This window comes from Anolis carolinensis, chromosome 4 (genome assembly GCF_035594765.1).
Source record: "Anolis carolinensis isolate JA03-04 chromosome 4, rAnoCar3.1.pri, whole genome shotgun sequence".
Taxonomy (NCBI): Eukaryota; Metazoa; Chordata; class Lepidosauria; order Squamata; family Dactyloidae; genus Anolis; species Anolis carolinensis.
The window spans coordinates 4,816,300-4,843,000 of record NC_085844.1 but is presented as its reverse complement, the minus strand read 5'-3'; the positions used below and the strand labels follow the sequence as shown (position 1 = coordinate 4,843,000).

The 26,701-nt window shown below is 40.7% G+C and overlaps 1 protein-coding gene across 6 annotated transcripts in view; it reads right to left on the bottom strand.

Moving 5' to 3' along the window:
- Positions 1–26,701, bottom strand: part of LOC100566976 (1-phosphatidylinositol 4,5-bisphosphate phosphodiesterase gamma-1) — a 128,831-nt gene that overhangs the window by 55,639 nt on the left and 46,491 nt on the right. For 5 of the 6 annotated variants that reach the window (XM_062979915.1, XM_062979916.1, XM_062979919.1 and 2 more), the window contains 9 exons: positions 22,433–22,526; positions 21,933–21,980; positions 10,068–10,152; positions 9,868–9,948; positions 7,435–7,469; positions 6,854–6,926; positions 5,077–5,178; positions 3,899–4,017; positions 2,214–2,299 (listed from right to left, as the gene is read on the bottom strand). In XM_062979915.1, the coding sequence (XP_062835985.1) occupies positions 2,214–2,299; positions 3,899–4,017; positions 5,077–5,178; positions 6,854–6,926; positions 7,435–7,469; positions 9,868–9,948; positions 10,068–10,152; positions 21,933–21,980; positions 22,433–22,526 (723 nt within the window). The remainder of the gene's footprint in view (positions 1–2,213; positions 2,300–3,898; positions 4,018–5,076; positions 5,179–6,853; positions 6,927–7,434; positions 7,470–9,867; positions 9,949–10,067; positions 10,153–21,932; positions 21,981–22,432; positions 22,527–26,701) is intronic. The other variant, XM_062979920.1, reaches the window with a different exon arrangement.

Genomic DNA, 26,701 nt, shown 5'->3' with positions numbered 1-26,701 from the left:
AAAAACAAGACTTCATTACCAAAAATATAAATGGGGCTAATTCCCCATTCAGAAAATAGAAGGCAAAGGTGGACATGAAAAATGGGGCGAAAACAGTAAAATACATGATGATGACGATGATAAAATAATAATAATAATAATAATAATAATAATAATAATAATAATAATAATAACAACTAGGATCTGCACGCATCCGAAAATACATCACATAGTCCTGGATACTTGGGAAGTGTTCGACTTGTGATTTTGTGATACGAAATCCAGCATATCTATCTTGTTTGCTGTGTCATAATAAAATAATAATATCAACAATAATAATAACTTTGTTCTTATATCCCGCCCCATCTCCCTGAGGGGACTCAGGGTGGCTTCTATGGGGACCAAGCCCAGCAATATACAATAAAATACAATAACATAAAATACATTCCTATTACAACAAATTAATACATTAGAACTATAAAATCACAAAATCACACAATAAAAGCGTAGCCAGTAGCCAAGGGCGATGTAATGGCACTTCAGTCCTGATATTAGCAACCCAAGCAATAGTAGCCTTAGAATGGAAATAGCAAAGGAAATACCGTATATACTCGAGTATAAGCAGACCCAAATATAAGCCAAGGCACCTAATTTTACCACAAAAAAACTGGGAAAACATTGACTCCAGTATAAGCCAAGATACCAATAAAATTACATTAATTGAGGCATCAGTAGTTTAAATGTTTTTGAATCATTACATCAAACTGTAATTTAAGATATGACTGTTCAACTCTGATTAAATCATTATTTTCATCTTCTTCAATGTAAATGTGCGTATGTATCCTTTTAATAATAATAGAGTGAAATAATAAATGTAATAATAATTACAATAAATGCAGTAAAATAATAAATGTAATAATAAAGAGTAAAATAACAAATGTATTAATAATAATAAAAATAGAGTAAAATAAATGTAAAAGTAAAAATAATAGAGTAAAATAATAAATGTAATAATAATAATTAATAGAGTAAAATAATAAATGTAAAAATAAAAATAACAATAGAGAAAAATAATAAATATGCCGTATATACTTGAGTATAAGCCAACTTGAATATAAGCCCACCAGGACCCTCACCCAAGTATAATAATAATAATAACAATAACAATAATAAAACTTTATTTATACCCCGCCACCATCTCCCCGCGGGGACTCGGGGCGGCTTACATGGGGCAGAGACCCAAACAACATAGGACAAAATATAGGCAACATAATACAAATCACAATATAAAAAGCTAAAACAGTAATATCAATTAAAACAAAAATACAGGATAAAAAATTGCATTTAAAACACATAAATGGTAAAATCATAATAAATACAGGATAGATTATTAAAAACCCTCTGGGGCTGATTAATTAATGTGTATCTCCAAAGGCCTGCCGAAACATCCAAGTCTTCAGTTGTTTCCTGAAGGAAGGTAGAGAGTATAGGCCGAGGAGGGTTTTTTCAGTCCTAAAAAAGGGCTGAAAACTAGGCTTATACTCGAGTATATACAGTAAATGGGAACTTTGCAAAGTGGTATACATATTTATGACATTATATGCTTCAAGATGACATTGCTTGAAAGGAGAATTAAATATACAAATAGACATCTTAAGGAGAACTGGGAATTGAAATGGAAAGAGCTTAGAGCCAGAGTAAAAGGCAAAGGAAAATATAAGGAATTGAATCAGACAATCTTCGTGATCAAACAAATAAAATACAGTAGAGTCTCACTTATCCAACATAAACGGGCCAGCAGAACGTTGGATAAGTGAATATGTTGGATAATAAGGAGAGATTAAGGAAAGGCCTATTAAACATCAAATTAGGTTATGATTTTACAAATTAAGCACCAAAACATCATGTCATACAACAAATTTGACAGAAAAAGTAGTTCAATGTGCAGTAATGCTATGTAGTAATTACTGTATTTACGAATTTAGTACCAAAATATCACAATATATTGAAAACATTGACTACAAAAATGCATTGGATAATCCAGAACGTTGGATAAGCGAGCGTTGGATAAGTGAGACTCTACTGTAATACAAAGAGCAGAGGTACAACTGTTCCCAGAAGGAAGGAGGGAGGAAGAGGGGAAACTGGATAGGCATAAATAGCAGGTAAGTACAGAAATGTAAAGGAATCATCAGAATGTTATGAGAATATACTGAAAGGTAAGTCAGGCTCACGCTCAATGCAGCGGCATCCCATCCGGAGGCAGCGAGCGTAGGCTTCGAGGGAGGATTCGCTGGAGAACTGGTCCCCAGTCAGGTACCTGCAAGTGAAAGAAAGGGAAGGACAGGTGGGAAACTCTGGGTCAAGGATGGCTTCCTGCAAGGCTTATTACAAAAACTGAATCAGTTCCTAAACAGGATGTCAGGTTAGTTTTACATGCCTGTGGTACGAGGTCTGTTACAAAACACTATGTCTAAGTCAGGCATGGGCAAGCTTCAGCCCTCCCTCCAGGTGTTTTGGACTTCAACTTCCACAATTCTTAACAGAAACTCCACCATGTAGTTTACAGAAAACCTACACACACAGATAGATACCTTCATAAAAACTCCAACCATCACCCAAGTCAAAAAAGAAGCACAATCAAAGCCCTGAAGACCGTGCACAAAGAATCTGCAAACCTCACCTCCTCCAAGGTGAACTAAACCACCTAAACTGGGCTCTACAGGCCAATGGAGACCACCATGGACATCAGAAGAGCTGCAAGGCCAAGAACAAGCCATGAGAGTCAAGACAAAGATCCACCCAGAGGAAAGGTGTTCTTACCATACATCAAGGGAACCAGTGACCGCATAGGCAAACTGATGAAGAAGCACAACCTACAAACTATCTACAGACCCACAAAGAAAATCCAACAAATGCTACGGTGAGCGAAGGACAAGAGGGATCCTCTCTCTTCTGCAGGAGTCTACCGGATACCATGCAGCTGTGGACAAGTCTACATAGGGACCACCAAACACAGCATTGCCCAAAAAAGAGTCAAAGAACATGAAAGGCACTGCAGACTCACTCAACCACAGAAGTCAGCCATAGCAGAGCACTTGACGAACCAACCTGGACACAGGATATTATTAGAGAACAAAGAAATGCTGGACCATTCCAACAACTATCATGTCAGACTACACAGAGAAGCCATTGAAATCCACAAGCATGTGGACAACTTCAACAGAAAGGAGGAAGCCATGAAAATGAACAAAATCTGGCTACCAGTATTAAAAAACTCAAAAATCAGAACAGTAAATAAGAAGCAACACTCTAAGACATGGGAACCTTCAAACTACAGGAAAGGAGATTCCACCTGAACATCAGGAAGAACTTCCTCACTGTGAGGGCTGTTTGGCAGTGGAACTCTCTGCCCCGGGCTGTGGTGGAGGCTCCTTCTTTGGAAGCTTTTAAGCAGAGGCTGGATGGCCATCTGTCGGGGGTGCTTTGAATGCGATTTCCTGCTTCTTAGAGGGGGGTTGGACTAGATGGCCCATGAGCTCTCTTCCAACTCTACTATTCTATGATTCTAACTAGGGGCAGTTAACAAAGGATGACCCCAGGCAGAAAGTAGCTAGTAAGTGTAGCCATTCAATGCAAATTAGGGTGATTAACTGGAACATTTATACTGGTCCCTCACCCTGGACTTTCCACAGATATATATAAACCTTCCTTGCTTAGTTTCTCCATACCTCACAACCTCTGAGGATGCCTGCCATAGATGTGGGCGAAACGTCAGGAGAGAATACTTCTGGAACATGGCCACACAGCCCGAAAGACATACAATAACCCTGTGATCCCGGCCATGAAAGCCTTCGACAACACAGAAACTCCATCTGCTTCACTTGCCACAAGTCACAGGTGCAGGGGAAACTCTTACGTGTTATGAGAAGAGGAGATCCAGTAGTAAGACAAGGGGTAATTCATTTCCTCGGGCGCCACCTGCTCGTACTTGGAGTCCATGACCATGTTTTCTTTGGAGAACAGGTACGTCAGGAACTGTGGAGGAGGGAGGGAAGGCCCATTTAGAAAGCTGGGGGAGGCTAAGGCAATGGGGGGATGGGGGAGATGCAAGTTCTAGATTAGACATGACTGGGTTCTGGGTTGGACTAGGAGTTCTAGCTGGGATCTGGGGTGAACTTCAGTGTAGTTCTAGATAAGATACTGGTAGGTTCTAGATCAGTGGTTCTCAACCTGGGGTCCCTGGATGTTTCGGCCTACAACTCCCAGAAATCCCAGTCGGTTTACCAACTGTTAGGATTTCTGGGAGTTGAAGGCCAAAAACATCTGGGGACCCCAGGTTGAAACCACTGCTCTAGTTTACACCACAATATTCTAGATTCGTTCTCGTCTGGATTCCGGATCCGATATTATCGGGTTTTAGATTAAAGACATACCACCCTACAGGTGTTTTGGATTTCAACGCCCACAATTCCTAATTCTTCTTTTTCATTCACACAGTTGTTTCCAACTCTTTGTGACCTCATGGACCAATTCCCAATAGCCAGTAGGATATGTATAACTCTAATATGGAGACATTGGTTCAAGTAACTTGTGATGCAAGTGAACTGGAAGCCCTTTCCTCTATTTGCACTCATGATTGCAAAAAAAGAGGAAATTTGGGAGGGGGCTGTTTAGTTTTTCAATGTGATTTTAATTGTATTTTAACTTTTATGCAACTATTTGATTTTTTTTATATTCATATGTATATGTATTTGCCTTGCTTTAAAAAATTCTATTGTGTTGCACCATGTCATTATTTGCTGCCTTCAGTCCCTATGGGGTGAGAGGCAGGATACAAATAAAAATAAATAACAACGACTACTACTATTACTCAATCACTCTGTCCTGCTCACATTGACAATGATGTGAAGAGGAATGCTCCTGTGTTTTGAAACAGATAATAAGATAAAAGCATTTCTGTAAGCAGAGCAAGAAAGTTTCACGCAAGTAATAATGAAAAGGAGGAGGAGCTGGTGTTGCTGTTCTAAAAGACAGGGGACATTTAAATTTTTTAAAATTAAATACAATTATATTTTAAAAGTGTTGATTGCCCACCTCATCCAACTGGAAGAAAGGCTCTGCCATGTCGCTGAAGGGATCCCGCAGGTAGCTGCACATCTGCTCTCGGACTTTAGCAATGTCACTTGCCCATGGCTCCTAAAATAGGCAAAGATAAGTGTTACAGAAAGATCTACGCTTGGCCCATCAGCAAGACCAAGATTTGAGCTCGAGAAAGGCGAGGTTGAATTGTTCCTGGTTTGAAAGTGTTATTTCCTGTTTAATTGTGCGGTCCTTATTTTGAAAGTAGTCGTTCTACTCCAGAAACTTCGTTTTTGTGGCTGCCACAAACTATATTGAATTAGTCGAGGCTCGATGATGAGATATTCATTGGAAAACTAGAGCCAAATGTGCTATAGCAGGATGTCCCTCCCGCAAAAACAAAGTTTGTGAAGTTTAACCAAGTTTTATGATACAACAAATTAGGAAATTACATTTATAACCTAAGAACAAATATCGTGTTATATAATCATTAAATCACTACTGACCAAGAGATCATGAGTCGAAGCCCAGGTCAGGTTAAGCACCTGACCATTAATACCCTCATTCACTGTTGACCTAAGCAGCCCAAAAGACAGTTGCATTTGTCAAGTAGGAAATTTAGGTACGCTTTATGCGGGAGGCTAATTCAACTAATTTACAACACCATAAAATTGCCAGCAGCATACAATGAGAAACAAACACCAACAAAGGCAAAGGCTTCTCCTTTCATTTCCGGCTTCTGATGGTGATGCTCATCTCTGGTTCGGGGGGGGGGGGGGGGACTTTCTCAATTTTCAAGCCGAGGAGCCTGCATTGTCACCTCCTTGTTGTGTGGCCGGGAAGATTGCTTAGAGCGTCTCTTTGCCTTTTCCCACCGAAGCAGTACCTATGCATCTACTCACATTTGCATGCTTTCAAACTGCTAGGTTGGCAGGAGCTAGGGCTGACAAACGGGAGCTCATCCCGTGCTGCGGATTCTAACTGTCAACCTTCAGGTCAGCAGTTCAGCAAAACAAGGGTTTAACCCAGGGGTCCTCAAACTTTTTAAGGTGAGGGCCGGTTCACGGTAACTCAGACTGTTGGGGAGGGGGGCGGACTATGATGAAATAGTCCAAAATTAGGATTGTTGTTGTTTATTTATTTATTTATTTACAGTATTTATATTCCACCCTTCTTACCCCGAAGGGGACTCAGGGCAGATTACAATGAACACATATATGGAAAACATTCAATGCCAACAGACAAACAACATACATTAGACAGACTCAGAGGCATTTTTAACATTTTTCCAGCTTCACGATTCTGGTCACAGGGGGAGCTGTTGCTTCACCGTCCAGTAGTGGCTGTACTTCCTCATTCCTTTCCTCGTGTTTTGCTGGCAGTTTTATGGTGTTGTAAATTAGCCTCCCGCATAAAGCGTCCCTAAATTTCCCTAATTGACAGATGCAACTGTCTTTTGGGGCTGCATAGGTCAACAGCAAGCCGGGGCTATTAATGGTCGGAGGCTTAACCCGACCCGGGCTTCGAACTCATGACCTCTCGGTCAGCAGTGATTTATAGCAGCTGGTTACTAGCCAGCTGCGCCACAGCCAGGTTGTTGTTGTTGTTGTTGTTGTGTGCCTTCAAGTCATTTCAGACTTAGGTCAACCCTAAGTCTAAAGTTTAGGGCAGGGACCAGGTCAATAATCCTTGGAGGGCTGCATACGGCCCACAGGCCTAAGTTTGGGCCCATCATGGCCCCAAATATATTTGTCTAGCTCAGCAAACCATACAGCCCAATATTTATAAATACCTTCTGATCGTGTTGTAGGAACTTCTGGAAGTCATACAATGTGATCTGGCAGAGTTCTGGCCGGTCCACATTTCTGAGAAGACAGTCCAAGAGAGATGCAATTGTCATTTTAAAAAATTGTACATGTATGTACAAAACAGGCATGGACAAACTTTGGCCCTCCAGGTGTTTTGGACTCCAACTCCCACCATTCCTAACAGCCTACCGGCTGTTAGGAATGGTGGGAGTTGAAGTCCAAAACACCTGGAGGGCCAAAGTTTGCCCATTCTTGATCTAGAACCCACACACCCCCAATCTAGAACCTGCACTCGCTCAATCTAGAACCCACACATGCCTGCTTTAGACGGGATGCTGAACAAAGACGTCTGATCTCTAGAACTTTGTTGTTTTGTTGCTATTTGTCATCACTTGTTTTGCTCCAGTGAATCTGTGCTAATTTGCCAACACCCTTCCTGTTCCGCACTGCCCTTTCCATGTAAACGTGAACACAAAAGAGGCAGGAAATTGTCCACTTCTTTTGCTCAACAAAAGGAGCTGAAAGGTCTGAACGGGAAGGCATCCGTCTCTTCACACTTACTTACCGTAAAGGGAAAGACAATTCCAGCTGTTCAATGATCTGAAAAGCAAAGGAGCAACACAAAGCAGTTTAGCAAGCCGGCTGGAAGCAGATTGGGAAAACAGAGCTGGAGCGTGGATCGATTCACGCTTTTAAGAGCTCACGGCAGCTCCATGGGAAGATAAGCTTAAAATTGAGAGGATGAGCTCTTTGTACAGGCTGAGCATCCTTTATCATAAAACCCAAAACCTAGACAGTTCAAGCTACATTAAATTATTAAAATATTGCATATAAAAATACTCTCATGATATGTGTATAATAAGATGTAAACGAAGCATAAATTAATATTGTGTGCATATTTTCATGAAATACTAACCACAAACTGGGGCCAGGCTGTGGCGCAGCTGGCTAGTAACCAGCTGCTATAAATCACTACTGACCGAGAGGTCATGAGTTCGAAGCCCGGGTCGGGTTAAGCCTCTGACCATTAATAGCCCCGGCTTGCTGTTGACTTATGCAGCCCCAAAGACAGTTGCATCTGTCAATTAGGGAAATTTAGGGACGCTTTATGCGGGAGGCTAATTTACAACACCATAAAACTGCCAGCAAAACACGGGGAAAGGAATGAGGAAGTACAGCCACTACTGGACGGTGGAGCAACAGCTCCCCCTGTGGCCGGAATCGTGAAGCTGGAAAAATGTTAAAAATGCCTCTGAGTTTGTCTAATGTATGTTGTTTGTCTGTTGGCATTGAATGTTTGCCATATATGTGTTCATTGTAATCCGCCCTGAGTCCCCTTCGGGGTGAGAAAGAAGGGCGGGATATAAATACTGTAAATAAATAAATAAATAAATAAACTCTTATTAAAGCCATGTTCTTGTCACATCTTTATACTTTCCCGGTTGTTTAGGATTTCAGACAATTCCCAGATGGATACAATTGATTCTTGATGTATTCATTTTAAGGCACCATCAATTAAGACGCACCTTCTTCTTCTTCTTCTTCTTATTATTATTATTATTATTATTATTATTTTATTATGACACAGCAAGCAAGATAAATATGCTGGATTTCATATTTCTTCTTCTTCTTCTTCTTCTTATTATTATTATTATTATTATTACTATTATTATTATTATGTAGTTTTTAACTTTCAATATGTTTTAATGGATTTCAACTGTGAGCTTTTTGAATACTGTTTATATTTAATTCTGTTTTAATATAATAATATAATAACTTTACCTTTGTACCCCGCCTCCATCTCCCCGAAGGGACTCAGGGCGGCTAACATGGGGCAAAGCCCAACAACACAGTTAAAATGCAATTACATAAACATGCAATTGCAAATGCAAAAAGACAAAAATGCAATTCACAATGTAAACATAAGAAAACAACAACATTATAACAATAATAAAAGCATCAACCAGCAACCAATGTTTACATATTGTATATTCCCTGGGAAATGGCCTTCATCTGATGGGGAGTTTTCAAGAGAAGCTAGATTAGGCTGGAGAACAGAGGGAGTGAAAAATAGACGAATTACATGGTCTGAGAGAATTGGTGAGAAGACTTTGAAGTCCAGGTGAGTTCAACATGATCTCATGGCTACTTGGATGGGCTTAAATTGAGGAGTGTGGGCTTCGGGCCTTTCAGACGAGACAACGTTGCCATAGGGATGGCTGTCTTTCCTGCCTCTGCTCTCAAGTTCACAATTTAAGTATTCTCAAGTCTCCTGTCGTGGTTCCTGCCTTTGCTTCATTAAAGGGTTTACCTCGGTAAAGTTCTTGCTTTCGTGTTTATGGATTTATGTCTGAAGAACTGCTGTGGATTTTGGTTCTCTTGATTTTATGTATTTTGGCATTCTTGGATTAGTGCTATTTTGCATTCCCTATTCTGCTGATCCCTTTTTGGAAATGCCCCTTTTTGCTCTTTTTTACTTACTTTCTTCAATAAACATTTTTAGACAGAACTACTGGACTCTGGTGTGGTGCTGGGGAAGTCCAACAAGTGCATCAAGTATTACTTGCTGAAGAAAATACTGTGAAATTTATGGTATCACCATAATAATAATAATAATAATAATAATAATAATAATAATAATAATAATAATAATAAAAACTTTATTTATATACCGCCCTATCTCCCGGATGGGACTCAGGGCCGTTTACAGTCATAAAAGCAACACAAACATTACATAACAACATAATACACATCATTAAACAAAGTAAAATAATACAATTATAACAATAAATCACACTTACATGACCAGATCAAGGGGACGGGAACCATAAATCCAATATATTAAAATGCATCATTTTAGGCTAGGGAAATCTTATGCAATATATTCAGGCTCAGAAATGTGAAAGCATAGACATACAAAGAGGAAATAATCTTCTAATGATAGAAAGCTGAAAGAAGCTGTTTAAAAAGGTATATAATCCATTACAGGAATCCTTACCGATTTCTGGGCGTCAAACATCAGGTTCTTATAGAAGTGTGCAAAGTGGCTGAAGGTGATTTCATTACGGACTTCCACCTCCTGTTCAAGCAAAGTAAATTAAAAGAGTTAACGAGGTTTGTCTCAATACAGCTTTCTGGACCAATCAGATTCTCTGCAGTTACAAATTTCTGCTGTTTTTCTGTGCAAGGTTCTCTTACCATAAGTTTGTCTCTCAGGAATCTCATATTGGGGACCCGGTAGTTGGCTTGGGGCAGCATCGCCTTCAGATCCTTTGGGGTGATGCTGCAAAACAGCAACAGAGAGGAAGATGAATATGGAATGAACTGTCTGGCCAATGTGTTCTGGCAGCACTTTTTCCTGACGTTCTGCCTGCACCTGTGGCTGGCATCTTCAGAGGATTTGATGGTGGTAAAGCAAGTGGAGTGTACACACCTGTGGAATGTCCCAGGTGGGAGAAAGAACCAATGTCTGAAGGGTGCAATTGGCAAGCCTGATCTGCAAGTGTTGGAGTGGGATCTCTCCATTAGCATGTAAGCAATTAAGAAGATTGCATAGGCAATAATGAAGGCATTTGCCTGGAAGTAGCCTGGCCTTTGGGTTGCTGTGGGTTTTACAGGCTGTATGGCCATGTTCCAGTAGTGTTCTCTCCTGACGTTTCACCTGCATCTGTGACTAATGGCATCTTCAAAGATCTCCATTTGCATGACCCCGCCCACTGCCTCTCCCTTAACCCTTTCCTATTCCTTTCTATGGCACATAGCAAACAGAGGAATTGATCAGCAACTGAACATACTAGAGAGGTTTGGGAAGAGTTCGCCATGATTTATAGGAGTTGTAGGGACTGGGATGCATAGTCCACCTGCAATCTAAGATGACAGATCTGGAGCAAAGTTGGCACACAAATTCAACATGGTCAACTGGGAACACTGGTGGACTTTGGAGGTGATTGACCTTTATCTCTGGGAGTTATAGTTCACCTGTATTCCATGAGCCCTCTGAACCCCACCAATGACGGATCTGGACCAAACTTTGCACACAGACCCAATGATGCCAACTTGGGGTGATTGACCTTGGCATCAGAGAGTTATAGTTCACCCGTATTCAGAGAACACTGAACCCAGCAAGTGACGGATCTGGACCAAACTTGGCACACAGACCCAACTGTGAATACTGGCAAGCTTTGTGAGAGATTGACTGTAACATATGACCAAACTGATATGATCTAACATCCAAAAACAAACAATAACCCAAGCATCGCCGGGTACCCAAGCTAGTAAAAAATAAATAAGGGGAAAAAAATCAGATTATTATACTATACTAGCTGTGCCCGGCCACACGTTGCTGTGACAAAGTGGTGGTGGTATTGGTTAAAAATTGTTGTGTAATTTTTATTTGACTTTATTTGCATTTTTTAATTAATTTTATTGTAAGTTATATTTTTATTTATTATATTTTATTATTTTCTTGTATTATTTTTAGTTATTTTCTGTTATTATAGTATTTTATTGTATTAATTTTTTTAGTGTTTTTAATTATTTTTTATTGGGTTCCTAGGAGACCAAGTTGGAGGAGCTTAGCCTTCTAACTGGCAGCAATTGGATAAAAGCAATTATTCCTCTCTCTCTAATTAGGACTTTATTTTTCTTTTCTTTTTGTTGTATCAACCTAGAGGCGTGGATGGGTTGTGTTGTCAAATTTCGAGGTTGGGGGGGCCTGTAGTTTTGTTGTTTTGTGGGTCGCCGTGATGCCATCACTCTTTTATATATATAGATAGAAGAAGGTAGATACCTCCACCAAGTGACATAAAGGCACCACTTGCAATTCCATACTTGAGGCAGCAGGTGGCAGCAGAGTGCAACCTTCCAATGGGAATAAGCAACTCCCCCATTGCAACTCCACCCTCCTTGTTTTGCCTAATTTAAAGCAGCTGCTACGGTATATGAATTGCAAGCCTAAATTTGTTAGGAAGTGGGCTTTTAATTACCCCCTGGATGAATCTCTTTCTTTATGTTATCCTTTCCTTCCTTCCTTCCCCTCCATCCCTTGGCTTCAACCCGCACAACCTGTTCTTGAACCCGGGACAAGACTTTCCAGCACAGTTTCTGCAATTCATGCAAGAACATTTTTTCAATAATGGTAAAGCCTGTTGTCCCTTTTAATTAAGAAAAAAGTCTTAAGCCATCTATTGAGTGCTTCTCTTTTTTGGAAACGAGGCAGAAGTCAGCCTAGCCACAGAATATGTAGATGTAGAATCGTGTTTATATTTAATTCCGTTTTAATATGTGAATATTGTAAATGCGGTGCTAATGTTTTTATGTTAAGCTTCTTTGAGTCCCCTTCAGGGGAGAGAAAGCGGGGTATAATAATAATAATAATAATCCTAGACATTGACAAGATTACGATCTGCCAACTGCAAAAGGCCACCCTACTGGGATCTGCACGCATCATCCGAAAATACATCACACAATACTAGACACTTGGGAAGTGTTCGACTTGTGATTTTGTGATACAAAATCCAGCATATCTATCTTGTTTGCTGTGTCATAATAAAATAATAATAATAATAATAATAATAACAACAACAACAAAAGCAGCAGCATCAACATACAATTTAAAATATACCAACATAAAAACATTAAAACAGGGTTAAATATAAACAGAATTAAAATTGTCAGTTAAAATCTATTAAAACATATTCAAAGTTAAAAACCACAGCATCCCTGAATTGATATTATTATTATTATTATTATTATTATTATTATTATTATTATTATTATTATTCAATGCAAAAAGAAGGAAACAAAGGGGGTGCGGAGATAAATGTGCCAACTTGTTTAAGATTAATTTTTATTTCCACGTGTTGCTGAAAGCTTTAAAGGCCAGAATCACTGGATGCTGTGAGTTTTCCAGGCTGTATGGCCATGTTCCAGAAACATTCTCTCCTGACATTTCGCCACATCTATGGCAGGCATCCCCTGAACACATCTTGACTTCCTGGTAAAATATTATATTGGAGTTTCTATACATGCGGAATGACCTGAAGGCACACAATGTTGTATTCTACTAAGTTGCTACTCATCTTGAACTTGATAGTTTTGCAAACAGTGTTCGCATTGGAAAGTATCCAGAGGACCAACGCCGAAGAACAGGAAACGAACACCTAAAACAGCTCCTCAAGAGATAAGTCTTGGTTGAGCAATTCTGAGAATGCGCTTTGGCACAAAAACGGAGCCGCCTCGAGAGGCCAGAAGAAGCCAACACCCACATTTCTTAACATCCTTTGCAAGAATCCCAGTTACACAGGAATTGGTCTATTCTGCACTTTAGTTAACTTGGATTTTTGGAAAAAGGTGATTAAGGAAACAAACAAAAGGATTACTAATAAGGTTAAGCAGCCTGAAAGACAGTTGCATCTGTCAAGTAGGAAATTTAGGTACGCTTTATGCGGGAGGCTAATTTAACTAATTTACAACATAAAACTGCCAGCAACACGTGGAAAGAAATGAGGAAGTACAGCACTCAGTGTCACTCGTGGATGATGAAACAACAGCTCCCCCTGTGGCCGGAATCAAGCATACCTTCATGAAGCTGGAAATGTTAAATTGCCTCTCTGTGTGTCTATACTGTATGTTGTTTGTCTGATGGCATTGAATGTTTGCCATATATATTTGCATTGTAATCCGCCCTGAGTCCCCTTCGGGGTGAGAAAGAAGGGCGGAATAGAAATACTGTAAATACAGTAGAGTCTCACTTATCCAACACTCGCTTATCCAACGTTCTGGATTATCCAACACATTTTTGTAGTCAATGTTTTCAATATATCGTGATATTTTGGTGCTAAATTCGTAAATATAGTAATTACTACATAGCATTACTGCATGTTGAACTACTTTTTCTGTCCAATTTGTTGTATAACATGATGCTTTGGTGCTTAATTTGTAAAATCATAACCTAATTTGATGTTTAATAGGCTTTTCCTTAATCTCTCCTTATTATCCAACATATTCGCTTATCCAACGTTCTGCTGGCCCGTTTATGTTGGATAAGCGAGACTCTACTGTAAATAAAATAAATAAGAACCCAGAAATGTGTATTTTAGGATTATCTAGGGAGAGAATTGCTAGGTAGGTAATGCTCTGTTAGATAGAAATGCATTGTGTGTAACTCAATTGCACATTGCTGTTAGGGAAAATACAGTTCTAATAGACATGTGGTCCCATACACATCCATTGAAGGGTTAAGCAAGTGGTGATGTGGAACTGGAGGGACAGGAAAAGAAATTGAGTCATGGCCACATGACAGGTATTGTTATGGTTTCAGTATGAGGAGAGACGTAATTCACTGTTGTCCCTGTCTGATGATGAGAAGCCTACGGTATAAAAGTACTGTATATACTCAAGTATAAGCCTAGTTTTTCAGCCCTTTTTTTTAAGACTGAAAAAGCCCCCTTCAGCTTATACTTGGGCGAGGGTCCTGGTTGGCTTATATTTGGGTCAGCATATACTCGAGAATATATGGTACATTTATTATTTTTCTCTATTATTATTGGTATTATTACATTTATTATTTTTCTCTATTATTGTTGCTACTATTACATTTATTTTACTCTATTTTATTATTATTATTAATACATTTATTGTTTCACTATGATCTTATTATTATTATTATTATTATTGCAATTATTATTTTACTCTATTTATTATTACATGTATTATTTTCCTGTATTTATTATTATTATTATTACATGTATTATTTTACTCTATTATTATTAAAAGGATACATAAGCACATTTACTTTGAAGAAGATGAGAATAATGATTTGATCAGAGTTGGACAGTCTTATCTTAAATTTGAGCGTTATGTAAATATTCAAGAACATTTCACCTACTGATGCCTCAACTAATGTAATTTTATTGGTATCTATTTTTATTTCTGAAATTTACCACCCTCGGCTTATACTGGAGTCAATGTTTTCCCAGTTTTTGGTGGTAAAATTAGGTCCCTTGGCTTATATTTGGGTTGGCTTATACTCAAGTATATACGGTATATTACTTAATTTTGTGCCCCACTTCTCTCCCATATTGTCACGCCCAAGGCTACGGAGCACCAAGAACCAAACACGGAGGCCAATAACTATCTAATATCTTTATTAAGGAAATATATAAAGGTAATAAAAACAAGTAGAAAATATAGTCCAGAAGCAGACCTATCAAATGAGGTCAAATATAGTCCAGAAATGTTTTGTCCAATAAATGATATTAGAGTTCAAAGTTAAATCCAAACCGAAACACACACTATTGCCAAGCAATAGTGTGGGGAAACGTCCAGGGTCTTTCAGGGTCCAAGGTAAAAATCCACAACAAGGTACGAGGGCAAGACTTGATTCTTGAAGCAAGGTCCGTGGCTAGAAGCAAAGCGAGGCAATTCTTGAAATACTTGAATGAGCAAGGCAAGGAAACTGGATTTGCGGACTTTGCGAAGTCCACACAAGGCTGGAATGCGATTTCACTCCTGAAGCTGCTCTGTTGACTCCGCACGGATCCAACCGTGCCAGGCACCTATATCTGGGTCTCGTTTTCCCGCCAAACAGGTGTCCAGCGTTCTCTTTCCCTAGAGAACGGAAAACGAAACTCAGTTTTCTCCAGATGTGAGACTCCCTAGATTTTCCCAAGGGAAGCATGGCTAATCAGTGTCTTGTTTAGCTGCAATTCTCAGACTCCTGCGAATCTGCTCCCTTTCTCTCCTTTCCGCAGTATAGGACTGTCTCCTGGCAAAAGGAGGTGAGGATTGCTCAAGGTCTTTTTTAATTGCTTCTTGGGCAAAAACATCAACATCAGGCATCTGAAAGGATTCCGGCTGTTGTTGATCCGGAGAAAACCCCATGTTTTCATCCTCATCTGCCACAGGGACACTAGGAGCGGGACTACAAGGCCCATGAGTCATCACACATATGGTGGGACCCAAAGCAAGATGCTTTTGGCTAGAATTTTTTGGAAGAAAGATACTACCCAAGCTAGAGTTTGGTCTGATCTAATATTGGAGACATACACTGAGAATAAATGCTGGCAGATTCTCTCTTGTCTGTCTCTCTTTTATTACATTCATGGAAGGACTTTGAGTTGTTTCCACTCTGTGGGAGGCTTTGGCATGGGCGTGATTTTTCCTTTCTTAAATTGGCTTCATCAGAACCTTGTCCAAAGTGTGTCTCTTTTCTAAAACATGCTGCAGGGGTGTTTGCAGCACATTCCAAAATGCAAAACGTACACCGTGGTGATATATTCCTTTTGGGTTGGCTGAACAATGTTTGCATATTTTGCATTTTTTTGTTTTGTTGTATTTTGCTAAAAACAAAGGCGCTTAGAAGCAGGATGCAAAAAAAAAGGATTTGCATTTGAGCATTTGACCTCGCACACATTTGCCTACGCCATCAACGCATAAACAGGATGTTGGATAGGAAAAGACGGGGGTCCGGGCAGGAAGAGAAGGGTGTGGAGGTGGGAAGTGATGCGCCATAAAGCAAGACCCAAATGGACTAGGTTTCCCCCCACTGTATATATGGCACAGATGTCATCATTCTGGTTGAAAATGTGCTATTCTGCAAGGAATAGAAGCGTTTGATATTAATCCATTTGGGATTTCAAAGCATGCCTGTAATATTACCAATAATAGAGAAAATAATAAATGTACCATATATTCTCGAGTATAAGCTGACCCAAATATAAGCCAACCAGGACTCTCACCTGAATATAAGCCGAGGGGGGCTTTTTCAATCTTAAAAAGAGGGCTGAAAAACTAGGCTTATACTCGAGTATATACAGTAAGTAGATAAATCAAGGCTATTCCTAATAATAATACATTTGGAAAGGATGTCATTGGCCATCGAGTCCAACCCCGAGATTCAATGGAGGAACTCCAGCAAGTAACTGAAGTAAGACTGAAGCCCCTTCTACTGCCATATAATACAGATGATCAAAGCCGATAATCCACATTATTCTTTGAAGCCCTAAAGCCCTGCACTCTCTTGCTACCATTCCCTCAGACGCTCACTCTTAACTCAAAACTCTGCTTGTATGTCAAAGCAAAAGACAGTAAAAACTATTGTTCTTAACATTCTTAAGTTTGGACACTCGTAAGTACAGGTTCCACTGCATATGATTTGCTTTCTGTTTGTTGGATGCTTTCAAGTCATTTCTGACTTATGGTGATACGAAGGCAAATATATTATGGGTATTTTTTGGACAAAATTTGTTTAGAGAGGGTTTGCCTTTGCTTTCCTCTAAGGCTGAGAGAGTGTGGCGCAGTGCATTTCCATGGCCGAGTAGGAATTCGAACCCTGGTCTCCAGAGGCCTCATCCAACACCCAAACTGGTGCACCAGCCCGGTTCTCATGATTTCCTAACAGTAATTCAAATTTCTATCCTGTTCATCAGCTTCCTCTTGTTGGAGTATGGTTGTATTTGTATGAAATGTAAATCAAGTGTTTACTGCTGATGAGCAAGAGTGTGTATTTTTCAGTAATGAAATAGTTAACAGCAGGCTAGTTTTGACTGACAGCCTGTTGTGATTGCTATGACCTATCAGGCATGACTTCCGGGGGTCGGAACTTCCTCTGGACAGAGGAATGTGTTTCTTATCTTATCTGTTGTGTTCCGGCGTTGAGCATTCGCTGGAGATGGACTATGATGCTATGCTCTGAAGCCGAGAAATGCAACTGTAAATAGATTATGTAAATAAAGTTAATCAACAGTTGGACTTCGCCTGCTGGAGTTTTTCTTGACCAGTGCTGATTCTCCACATGGGAATACAGTCTGGAGAAGGAGGTGAGACCAGGATGATGAATTTTGGAATCCACTCTGCACCCCATCATCCCCTGACAGTTAACACCTCCCAAACAGAAGATGCCTCCAGGCAACAGAGGCCAGGCCACCACTATGCAGATACCCTAACTGATTTACTTTTTTATTATTTATTTACAGTATTTCTATTGCACCCTTCTCACCCCGAAGGGGACTCAGGCCGGATCACATTATACACACACAGGGCAAACATTCAATGCCCATAAACACATCAAACAGAGACCGAAACAGACAGACGCAGAGGCAATTTAACCTTCTCCTGAGGAGATGTTCGATTCAGGCCACAAGGGGGAGCAGCTGCTTCATCATCCACTCTGACGGCACTTCCTCATTCCAAGTCGTAAATTAGTTAAACTTGCCTCCCCACTTTTATAAGTGGTACCTTATTTCCTACTTGATAGATGCAACTATCTTTCGGGTTGCTAGGTCAGCAACGAGCAGGGGCTATTTTTTATTTTTAATTGACGGGTGCTCACCCTGCCATGGGCTGGCCTCGAACTCATGACCTCATGGTCAGAGTGATTTATTGCAGCTGCTCAACAGCCTGGCGCAGCTTCATGGCCACTAGTACTCAATGCTATTTAAGCTTGCTAATTGGAATATTATAATAATAATAATAATAATAATAATAATAATAATAATAATAATAATAATAATTTTATTCTTATACCCCGCCCCATCTCCCCAAAGGGACTCGGGGCGGCTTACATGGGGCCAACCCCGGACAGAACAATATAAAAACAAAACAATAAAACCAATCAATTAACACACTTGTTTTAAACAGACACGGGTTCTTTCTCCCACAGATATACATACACTCCACTTGCCTCACTGCCAACAGAACATCTGTCAACGCCAGCCACAGATGCAGGTGAAATGTCAGGAGAGAATGCTACTGGAACATGACCATACAGCCCAAAAACTCACAGCAACCCAGCTAACTTCTCCTAGAGTTTGTCCTAGTTTCTTTTCCAAGCTTTGGAGCAAACAATATTTTTGGGATGAGTCCTTTGCCCCTCCTAGAGTTTGGCCCAGTTTTTCTTTCCTAACCAAGCCTTTCCAACTGCCGGAGGGGCTTTGCAGGGAAATATACGTTCTCCAGGGCTGCTTCCCAGTGCAAATTCCACCTTTAGAATAGAAGCCAGGCGAGGATTTGGACGCAGGAGATGCACTTGATCATCGTCATCATCAATCAAACCGATTGACTTGTTGTTGGGAAGAGAAGAGAGAGAGCCTTTGTGCAAAAGGAGGGCAGGGTGTGAGTAACCGGAATGTAGAGCATCCTTATCAGGTAAGCGTTGCAGGCCAAGGCTTGCCGAGAGACACATTCCCACCGGGTTTGCAAACTTGGGCCTGGGCCATAGCCTTGAAGGAGAGGCAGGGACCATGGATTGCTTATCATTTCGTGGATGGCAAGCTCTTTTCCTGACCTCAGGTTTTCTATCTGCCAGAACTTTATTGCTAACACTTAGCCTAAAGTGGCATCCTGTACAATACATAAAGGGTCCAGAGTGTAGAATTAATGCACCACTTTGCCTCCCCTGGGTCAATGCAATGGACTCTTGGGAGTTCTAGTTTGGGCAAGGCACCAGTACTCTTGGGAAGAGAAGGACAGGGACCTTGTAAAACTACAGCTCCCTAGATTCCATAGCATTGAATCTGCCCCGAGTCCAAGTTTTATTATTATTATTATTGACACAACGACGTTGTATGACACAGCAAACAAGATAGATATGCTGGGTTTCGTTTCACAAAATCACAAGTCGAACACTTCCCAAGTGTCTAGGACTGTGTGATGTATTTTCGGATGATGCGTGCAGATCCCAGTAGGGTGGCCTTTTGCAGTTGGCAGATCGTGATTTTGTCAATGTCTATTGTTTCCAAATGCCGGCTGAGATCTTTCGGCACTGCACCCAGCGTGCCCATCACCACCGGGACCACCTGCACTGGTTTCTGCCAGAGTCTTTGCAGTTCAATCTTGAGGTCCTGATAGCGGCTGAGTTTTTCCTGTTGTTTTTCGTCAATGCGACTGTCACCTGGGATGCCAACATCAATGATCCAAACCTTGTTCTTTTCCACAACTGTGATGTCTGGTGTATTGTGTTCCAGAACTTTGTCAGTCTGGATTCGGAAGTCCCACAGTATCTTTGCGTGCTCATTTTCCAATACTTTTGCAGGTTTGTGATCCCACCAGTTCTTTGCTGCTGGGAGGTGGTACTTGAGGCATAAGTTCCAATGGATCATTTGGGCCACATAGTTGTGCCTCTGTTTGTAGTCTGTCTGTGCAATTTTCTTACAGCAGCTGAGGATATGATCAATGGTTTCATCTGTTTCCTTGCACAGTCTGCATTTTGGGCCTCAGCTGAGGAGCAGAACTAAGAGCACCTAACCCATTAGCATTATGGAGAATCAAACCCAAACGAAGTCTATACTGGCTCGGTCGTCGCCCAGGATAAAAAGAACCGCGGTGGATGCTGCTGATTCTGGACATCCATCGACAAGTGGGCTACGGAATCATCAAAACCCAAATGAACAGTCACAGAAGCGGCAGAAATACACAATGCCAGAAAACCGCACAATTATTATTATTATTATTATTATTATTATTATTATTGACACAACAACATTGTATGACACAGCAGACAAGATAGATATGCTGGATTTCGTATCACAAATCACAAGTCCAACACCTCCCAAGCGTCTAGGACTGTGTGATGTATTTTCGGATGATAATAATAATAATAATAATAATATAATAATAAATTTTATTCTTATATCCCGCCCCATCTCCCCGAAGGGACTCGGGGCGGCTCACAGCAATAATAAAAACAGTGACAAATTACACATTGTAAAATCAAATATGAAAAGCAGTCATACAATCAATACATACATCACATGTTAAAAACAAGGAGCTAAACATATTGATGCGCGCCGATCCCAGTAGGGTGGCCTATTATTATTATTATTATTATTATTATTATTATTATTATTATTATTATTATTATTATTATTATTATTGAGCCATGGTAGTTAAAGTGTTCTCAAACTGCATTAACTTGGCAGTGTAGACCAGGCGTGGGCATGTTTTGGACTTCAACTTCCACAATTCCTAACAGTCTACACAGAGAAACCATTGAAATCCATATGCATGTGGACAATTTCGACAGAAAGGAGGGAAAAAAAACCATGAAAATGAATAAAATCTGGCTACCAGTATGGAAAAACTCTAAAATCAGGACAGTAAATAATGGACTACACTCAGAAAGCAGGGAAATTCCAGACATGAAACAATCAAGTGCCAGTTAACACGTCCCAAACAGAAGATGTCTCCAGGCAACAACAGCCAAGCTACCTCTATGCGGATACCCTCAGATTGACTTTGCAAACTTCATGGCGTCTCAAATGCTAATTCAAGCTTGCTGATTGCAACATTTGCACTTGCTTCAAACAGACAAGGTTTCTTTCTTCCATCCTGGACATTATTCCACAGGTATATATGTGTGTGCGTGTGTGTACACACCCACACTCCACTCTCTACCTCTATGCAGATACCCTCACTGATTGACTTTGCAAACTTCAGGGCTCTTCAAATGCTAATTTAAGCTTGCTCATTGCAACATTCGCACTTGTTTCAAACATAAAAGGGTTCTTTCTTCCTCCCTGGACATTATTCTTGCTACCTCTGTGCAAATACCCTCACTGATTGACTTTGCAAACTTCATGGCGTCTCAAATGCTAATTCAAGCTTTCTTATTACAACATTCACACTTGCTTCAAACAGAAAAGGGTTCTTTATCCCACCCTGGACATTATTCCACCGATACACACACACACACAAACACACACACACACTGCACTTGCTACCTCTGTGCAGATACCCTCACTGATTGACTTTGCAAACATCATGGCTCCTTAAATGCTAATTTACGCTTGCTCATTGAAACATTCACATTTGCTTCAGACAAGGCTTCTTTCTCCCACCCTGGACATTACTCCACAGATATATATACACACTCCACTTACCTCATTTTCAACAGAACCTCTGAAGATGCCAGCCACAGATGCAGGTCAAACGTTAGGAGAGAATGCTGTTAGAACACAGCCATACAGCCCCCCAAATTCACAACACTTAAGAGTCTGTTTTTAAAAGTGTGTTGTGAGGAAAATCTTTATGAACTTAAGAGAGAAAAACGCAGTCCACACTCACCTGCCTTCCCTTGATCTGTCCATCGAATCAAACTGTTTCCTCAACCACCTGAGAAGAGAGGAAAGAAATCAAAACTTAGCAGAGGGAGACATAAATGGACAAAGCAACCGTGGGGTTGTTATCTACTCTGGGGTGACAGCTAGTAGAGAGGAATGGCTGCAAAATTAACTCTTCTGCAAAGCACAATGAACCTGTACAAAAATGGTTCAGACATACAAACACAGAAGATCAAGGCTGTTCAGTCTAGGCATGGGCCAACTTTGGCCCTCCAGGTGTTTTGGACTTCTACGATTCCTAACAGCTGGTAGGCTGTTAGGAATTGTGGGAGTTGAAGTCCAAAACACCTGGAGGGCCCAAGTTGGCCCATGCCTGATCAAGAACCCGCCAGTGCCTGAACTAGAACCCGCACATGCCTGATCTAGAACCTGCCTTGACGATGTACAATGCGTGCCCTGCTTAAATGCACCGAAGTCTGTTTTTGTCCATTTTGTCTCCCTTACCTTTCGATATGGAGAGGAGACGGTGCTCGCTGCGTGTCAGTCACCAACCAATTCAGGCCTGCCACCCAGAGATTGACGTCGTCTTCGCAAAACGCTGAGGAAGAGAAGGTAATAGGCAAATTATTATTTTACAATAATAAATATAATATGAATATAAAAGTAAGATAAAGGAGGTAGGGAAGAAGAGCGACATCTTCCAACACCCGTAGTCCTAAAGAACACAGACACATCAGGGTTGAAGCCACATTCCTCACCCTAAAAATAGTAAATCCAGTCACCTTGTTTACACAAGAAATTGGAATCACAGCCCTTCAAAGGTTTCCAAAATGCACTAGCCCTCGTTTAATCAATACATTGTTTCCAATACTTTAGGTAATCAGGACCTTATGATAAAATAGTGGGGAAGTACGTGCAAATATCTTCCAAGAGGGTTGCTGTGAAATTTTCAGGCTGTATGGCCATGTTCCAGCAACATTCTCTCCTGATGTTTCACCTGCATCTGTGGCTAATGGCATCTTCAGATGGACAATGAGGCAAGTGGAGTGTATCTATACCTGTGGAATAATGTCCAGGGTGGGAGAAAGAACCCATGTCTGTTAAAGTAAATGTGAATGTTGTAATTAGCAAGCTTGAATTAGCATTGAGTGGCCATGAAGCTACAAAGTCAATCAGGGAGGGTATCTGCATAGCCTGGCTGTTGTTGCCTGGAGGCACCCGTTTGGGACATGTTAACTGGAACTGGATTGTTTGCTGTCGGGACTTCTTCTGTTTCTGAGTGGTAATCTTTATTTACTGTCTTGATTATGGTGTTTTTTAATACTGGTAACTTAACTATAGCAGAGCACATGATAAACCAACCTGGACACAGAATATTATTTGAGAAAACAAAAATGCTGGGCCACTCTGACAACCACCATGTCAGACTACACAGAGAAGCCACTGAAATCCACAGGCAGGTGAACAATTTTAACAGAAAGGAGAAAACAATGAAAATAAACAAAACCAGTGTTAAAAAAAAAGTAAATAAAGACTACTCAGAAACAGGGGCAATTTCAGACAGCAAACAATCAAGTGCCCATTAACACCTCCCAAATAGAGGATGCCTGCAGGCAACAGAAGCCAGGCTACTTCTAGACAGATGCCCTCAAAGATTGACTTTGCAGCTAATCCACTCAAATGCTAATTTTCAAGCTTGCTAATTGCAATATTCACAGTTGCTCTAAACAGACAAGGGTTCTTTCTCCCACCCTGGACATTTCATTCATACCCACACACACACACACACACACACACACACACACACACACACACACACACAAATGCTTCACTGACATGTCAACAGAATCTCTGAAGTTCTATTGCACAAGCTCCAACCCTCCAAATTCCAATATTTATAACTGTTCAGGCTATTGATTATTTGATGATGTTGTTTTACATTGTTATAATGCTGTTATATTGTATTGATTCATGTTTTAATCTATGATTGATCGGGCTTGTCCCCATGTAAGCCGCCTGGAGTTCCTTCAGGAAGATGGAGGCGGGATATAAAAATAAAGTTGTTGTTGTTATTGTTGTTAGTATTGATACAAAGACATAGTATGACACAGCAAACGAGACGTATATGCTGGATTTCGTATTACAAAATCACAAGTCGAACACTTCCCAAATGTTTAGGACTGTGTGAGATTATTATTATTATTATTATTATTATTATTATTATTATTATTATTATTATTATTATTACAGTAGAGTCTCACTTATTATCTTGGATAATAAGGAGGGATTAAGGAAAAGCCTATGAAACATCAAATTAGGTTAAGATTTTACAAATTAAGCACCAAAACATCACGTTATACAACAAATTTGACAGAAAAAGTAATTCAATAGGCAGTAATGTTATGTTGTAATTACTGTATTTACGAATTTAGCACCAAAATATCACGATGTATTGAAAACATTGACTACAAAAATGCCTTGGATAATCCAGAACCTTGGATAAGCGAGTCTTGGATAAGTGAGACTCTACTGTATTATTGTTATTATTACTATTATTGACACAACGACATTGTATGACACAGCAAACAAGATGTATATGCTGGATTTCGTATCACAAAATCACAAGTCGAACACTTCCCAAGTGTCTAGGACTGTGTGATGTATTTTCGGATGATGCATGCAGATCCCAGTCGGGTGGCCTTTTGCAGTTGGCAGATGGTGATTTTGTCAATGTCTATTGCTTCCAAATGCCGGCTGAGATCTTTTGGCACAGCACCCAGTGTGCCCATCACCACCGGGACCACCTGCACTGGTTTCTGCCAGAGTCTTTGAAGTTCAATCTTGAGGTCCTGATAGCGGCTGAGTTTTTCCTGTTGTTTTTCATCAATGCGACTGTCACCTGGGATGGCAACATCAATGATCCAAACCTTGTTCTTTTCCACAACTGTGATGTCTGGTGTGTTGTGTTCCAGAACTTTGTCAGTCTGGATTCGAAAGTCCCACAGTATCTTTGCGTGTTCATTTTCCATTACCTTTGCTGGTTTGTGATCCCACCAGTTCTTTGCTACTGGGAGGTGGTACTTGAGGCACAAGTTCCAATGAATCATTTGGGCCACATAGTTGTGCCTCTGTTTGTAGTCTGTCTGTGCAATTTTCTTACAGTAGCTGAGGATATGATCAATGGTTTCGTCGGTTTCCTTGCAGAGTCTGCACTTTGGGTCATCAGCTGATTTTTCGATCTTGGCCTGAATTGCATTTGTCCTGATGTCTTGCTCCTGGGCTGCACGGATCAGGCCTTCTGTCTCCTTCTTCAGGGTCCCATTCATGAGCCAGAGCCAGGTCTTCTATTATTATTATTATTATTATTATTATTATTATTATTATTATTATTATTAATTGCTTTTGTTCTGATGGCTTGCTCCTGGGCTGCAAGGATCAGGCCTTCTGTCTCATAGAATCATAGAATCATAGAATAGTAGAGTTGGAAGAGACCACATGGGCCATCTAGTCCAACCCCCTGCTAAGAAGCAGGAAATCGCATTCAAAGCACCCCCGACAGATGGCCATCCAGCCTCTGCTTAAAAGCCTCCAAGGAAGGAGCCTCCACCACAGCCCCGGGGAGAGAGTTCCACTGTCGAACAGCTCTCACAGTGAGGAAGTTCTTCCTGATGTTCAGGTGGAATCTCCTTTCCTGTAGTTTGAAGCCATTGTTCCGTGTCCTAGTCTGCAGGGCAACAGAAAACAAGCTTGCTCCCTCTTCCTTATGACTTCCCTTCACATATTTGTACATGGCTATCATGTCTCCTCTCAGCCTTCTCTTCTGCAGGCTAAACATGCCCAGCTCTTTAAGCCGCTCCTCATAGGGCTTGTTCTCCAGACCCTTAATCATTTTAGTCGCCCTCCTCTGGACGCTTTCCAGCTTGTCAACATCTCCCTTCAACTGTGGTGCCCAGAATTGGACACAGTATTCCAGGTGTGGTCTGACCAAGGCAGAATAGAATAAGGGGGAGCAGGACTTCCCTGGATCTAGACGCTATTCCCCTATTGATGAGGCCAGAATCCCATTGGCTTTTTTAGCAGCCGCATCACATTCCTGGCTCATGTTTAACTTCTTCCCCACGAGGACTCCAAGGTCTTTTTCGCACACACTGCTGTCAAGCCAGGCGTCCCCCATTCTGTATCTTTGATTTCCATTTTTTCTGCCGAAGTGAAGTATCTTGCATTTGTCCCTGTTGAACTTCATTTTGTTAGTTTCGGCCCATCTCTCTAGTCTGTCAAGATCGTTTTGAATTCTGCTCCTGTCTTCTGGAGTGTTAGCTATCTCTCCCAGTTTTGTGTCGTCTGCAAACTTGATGATCGTGCCTTCTAACCCTTCGTCTAAGTCGTTAATAAAGATGTTGAACAGAACCGGGCCCAGGACGGAGCCCTGCGGCACTCCACTTGTCACTTCTTTCCATGATGAAGACGACGCATTGGTGAGCACCCTTTGGGTTCGTTCGCTTAGCCAATTACAGATCCACCTAACCGTAGTTTTGTCTAGCCCACATTTTACTAGTTTGTTTGCCAGAAGGTCGTGGGGGACTTTGTCGAAGGCCTTACTGAAATCCAGGTACGCTACATCCACAGCATTCCCTGTATCGACCCAACTCGTAACTCTATCGAAAAAAGAGATCAGATTAGTCTGGCATGACTTGTTTTTGGTAAATCCGTGTTGACTATTAGCAATGACCGCATTTGTTTCTAAGTGTTCGCAGACCACTTCCTTAATGATCT